This window comes from Sinocyclocheilus anshuiensis, unplaced genomic scaffold (assembly GCF_001515605.1).
Source record: "Sinocyclocheilus anshuiensis isolate Anshui unplaced genomic scaffold, SAMN03320099.WGS_v1.1 scaffold1683, whole genome shotgun sequence".
NCBI lineage: Eukaryota > Metazoa > Chordata > Actinopteri > Cypriniformes > Cyprinidae > Sinocyclocheilus > Sinocyclocheilus anshuiensis.
The window spans coordinates 60,969-65,255 of record NW_015548387.1 but is presented as its reverse complement, the minus strand read 5'-3'; the positions used below and the strand labels follow the sequence as shown (position 1 = coordinate 65,255).

At 37.2% G+C, this 4,287-nt stretch overlaps 1 protein-coding gene across 2 annotated transcripts in view; it reads right to left on the bottom strand.

Moving 5' to 3' along the window:
• Positions 1 to 3,462, bottom strand: part of LOC107656710 (protein CROWDED NUCLEI 3-like) — a 6,153-nt gene extending 2,691 nt beyond the window's left edge. The window contains exons 1-5 of one of the 2 annotated variants that reach the window (XM_016444651.1): positions 3,217 to 3,462; positions 2,394 to 2,520; positions 2,223 to 2,309; positions 604 to 658; positions 358 to 475 (exon numbers count right to left, since the gene is read on the bottom strand). In XM_016444651.1, coding sequence (XP_016300137.1) covers positions 358 to 475; positions 604 to 658; positions 2,223 to 2,309; positions 2,394 to 2,520; positions 3,217 to 3,290 — 461 coding nt within the window. In that variant the 5' untranslated portion in view covers positions 3,291 to 3,462. Of the gene's footprint in view, positions 1 to 357; positions 476 to 603; positions 659 to 2,222; positions 2,521 to 3,216 lie in introns of both variants that reach the window. The other variant, XM_016444650.1, reaches the window with a different exon arrangement.
• Between the last annotated feature and the right edge of the window lie 825 nt (positions 3,463 to 4,287).

Genomic DNA, 4,287 nt, shown 5'->3' with positions numbered 1-4,287 from the left:
TTTTTAATATAACTCCGACTGGATTCGTCTGAAAGAAGAAAGTCATATACACCTAGGATGCCTCGGGGGTGAGTAAAACACAGCCTAATTTTCATTTTTGGGTGAACTAACCCTTTAACTCAACTGTGTAAAAATACTTTTCGTTTTCAAAAATTTAATGGCAAGATAATTAAAAAACAAAATATACTGTTATAAATGTACATTAATTAAAAAAAAATGAAAGAAAAAAAAATCTGCCAGATTTACAATGTTAATAACTGTGGAAACATGTCATCACAGTTTGTGAAAAGAGTCTATTAGGGTTCATTTAGGTAACCATCATATTCAAAGGAATAAATTCAAATCAACCACTCTTACTTTGGCTCATCCAATGAAACATCCACATATTTGCAGATCCTTAAATCTCTCTCCAGAACTTGCCGTTTCAGACCCTCAATCTCCTCCTCAGATTTCTTCCTCTCAGCTTCTTGGTCTTCTGCAGAACAACAATGGGAGATCATGAGACAAAAATGATGACAATGAGCAATAATATCCACAAACCTTCTGACACTAGAATACCTTAGTTCCAATCAAACCCAAGAAATAAGAGTAACTCATATTTACCCTTTAGTTTCTGAAGTGCATCTTTTGCTTCGTTGCTCGTCTTCTCTAATTTACCCTGAGACAGAGAGAGAGACAGACAGAGGAAGACATGCTTAAGGGTTATACAGCATGGGGCTCAGTTTAACAGAGAACACTGTAATAGACCTATCACAACACTTGATTTGCATAAAAGCAGTCAAATGTCCACTGCAGGAATGTAATACAATACTGTAAAGAATCCTGAAACATTATTGTTTCAGAAAAATCAGAGATGAAGGGTACTGTATTTTAGGAGCCATATATAGAGCAAATAGAAACCTAAAATCTGCACTACTGTTCAAAATTGTGGTGTGGATAAGATTTTTTGTTTTTAATGCTATTGAAAGAAATATCTTATACTCAATAAGACTGCATTTATTTGTTCAAAAATACAGTAAAAACAGTAATATTATGAAATATTATTACAATTTAAAATAATGTTTTTCTATTTTAACATAATTAAACATGTAATTTATTCCTGCAGCCATTACTCCAGTCTTCAGTGTCACATGATCCTTCAGAAATAATTCTATATGCTGATTTGGTGCTCAGGTAACTTTTCATATTACTATCAAGGTTGAAAACAGCTGTACTGACCCAAAACTTTTAAACGCTAATGTATGTGATCAAATTAGCATACTGGAATACTAATATTTCCCTTTTTTTAAGGAATACTTCCTAATCTGTCTACTGGCAAGCTGCCTATTGGTTCTTTATTACTCATGAAAAGCTGCAAAACTGGAATAGCAATTTTCATTTAGCTTCTGGTACAGTGAGTGTTTCTTTTTAATATTTCCTAATCTTTTTAATCTTTTGGATAAACTTGTGATCCTAAAACACTGTTTATTGCTTATGCCTATGGGTGACTGAATATCTGAAGCACAGATTAACATTTATTTGAATGTTTAATCAATTTTTCCTTCATTTTACCTTTTGCATTCACTAGTTAATTTTAAACAGTCTTGTGGTTTGACAAATGAATGATATACTACAAGCCACACAGAACACTATTTTTCAAATTTGTCTTTTTTAAAGTAATTAATACTTTTATTCAGCAAGGACGCATTAAATTGATCAGAAGTGACAGTAGAGACATTCATAATGTTACAAAAGATTTCGGTTTCAACAAAAATGTTCTATTCATCAAAGAATCCTGAAAAATGTCACAGTTTCCACAAAATATTAACCAGCAAAACTGTTTTCAACATTGATAATAATATTAAATGTTTCTTGAGCACCAAATCTGCATATTAGACACTGAAGACTGGAGTACTGGCTGCTGAAAATTCAGCTTTGCCAAATAATTTTTAAATATATTAAAATAGAAAAAAAGTTCTTTTAAATTGAGATATTATTTCACAATATTTAATGTATTCTTGATCAAACATGTGCAGCCTCGATGAGCATAAAAGACGTCTTTCAAAAAGGATCTGCTGCATGTGAAGGCAGAGAAAAAAATCAGTACAAATAAATTAGATCAAACTAAATTTAGTTTGTGATCTATCTGAAATGATGAATCAAAATGCATTAACTCTGATTTAAAAGAGAGAATATGGAAAGAAAATCACTGTACAGTTCTATTGCTTTGAGATTTACACTACCTTCTCAGCATTACAGGTGCCTAGTTCCTTTTCAGAATCAGCATTGCCTTTCTTAATGCCGTCCTTCTGTTTTTTGAGTTGATCCCTCTGTGTGATCAGAGGATTTAGCTGTTTATTCATCTCTTCCACTTTCACCTTGGCTGCCATGATTCCATCCTCCTTCAACTTCAACTGTTCACCGGAAACAATAATGCGTGCTTTCAGGTTGCGGATGTTGAGCTCCTGCTGTACGGCCTGGTAGATTATAACCAGTAGGGCACATAAGGCCAGGAAAACCATTGCCGATATGGCTCTCATCCTGAGGGAGGAAGAAAGAAGTAGAGTAGACCAAAGGAGCTCCTCTGGGAAAAGTTGATTTTGCTTTCCTTCTCTATCTCTCTCTACTCGGTTCTCATAACAGCAGCGTTTATGCTGTTGACTGAAACCGACTTGACTCCCTCTCCTGTCTTCCTGAAAAGCTATTGCTTTAAGACAGCAACAGGTAAGCCTGCCTTACCTGTACAACTGGATGTCTGGGTTAAGCAAACGCGTGTGTGTGTGTGTGTGTGTGTGTGTGTGTGTGTGTGTGTGAGTGGAGAGAGAGAGAGAGAGAGAGAGAGAGAGAGAGAAATTTCAACTTCCTTGATAAATGTTGCAGTGATCTCTGACCAACTTTTCCACTCTCTCCACCCACCTTTGTTTTATCAAAGCAAACTAGAAAACCAATATAGCAGAACAGAACACACATCAGCTCTAAGCTTTTTTGTTGTTTGTTCCAATTAAATAGTATAACAGGCAGTCCTTCTTTATCTCTTTCACAAACTCAACTAGGGGACTGAAAGTGTGCCATTATAAAACTCATCAAATTCGTCAATCATTAAAAGGTGGTTAAACAGGGTGGACAGGAATATTCATATTTGCATGACCTAAACAACATGCCGTGAAAGTGCATGTCGTCTGAGCATCGGAAAACCCCTTTTTTCCCATCCACATTGACCAGGTAGCCTATACTCACTTAGTACGTTGATGTTTCATTACCCTACTGTGAAGGCTTGGCTCGACAGATGTGAAAATTATTTTGTCCATCATCGTACTTCGATTTAAGTTTCAAACGTAGCTAAATAGAATTCCTTCGATGTCTTACAATACTTGCATCACTGGCGACATGAACGTGCGACGTGATGGTACCGGGTTCACAGAACCAGTCGGCACCTGCGTCCTCGAGTCCATTTTTTATGAGCTGAATCATAGTTTAACTGAGCCACATGAAATTACAACAACAGTAATACAAATATAATCGAGAAAAACGTAATAAACAGTAACGTGGCCGCCTACATATGGCTTCTGTAGTAGTCTAATGATGTAAAATAAATGCGGAATCATTTGAACCGGTTCTTTTAAATGAACGGTTCGAACGAACCGATTCGGAGGAGTGAGTCGGACGCACGTCATACGTCTTCATAGTTTGACGTCACTGCAAGTGTACACCAATGAATACACCTGAATGGGCGAAGAAGAAATGGGCGTGGTTTTCTATAGTTGGGCTGTGTTACCTGTAGCGACGTCTCTCTCCACTCTTTTCAAGCACCGCTCAGGTGAGCAGGGATCTGCTGATCGTTAAAAAAAAAAATACACCAAACCAGGAAGGAAGCGAATTAACTTGGTCTTAAGTGACAAAATATTTTAAAATCTGTGTTAATATCACGGAGAAAACACAGCGCTTGCTCTTCCACATAATGCTAGTGTCTTGTGGGAGGGGTTAGTTTCAGCGACAGGTAACTGATAATCTGTACACCTGCACGAGAAAGACAGCTCGTGAGTCCGGTCCAGTTTCCGCCTGAGTCCTCCATCATGAAGTTTCCTGCACTGCTGTTGGCTTTTTTCTTGGTGGGTAGTCTGGGTATCGCTGGCTACATCCATTCCAGACGTAAGCAGGAGATGCAACTGAGTAAACAGGCTTCATTTCAAGATATTAAGTTCAGAGTGACCAGAGATGTTCTGGGAGAATACCAGGATCAGCTGACCCAGTCCAACACACTGCTAAAAAAGACTAAAACAGAGGTGGACACTCTAACCAAAGACCTGT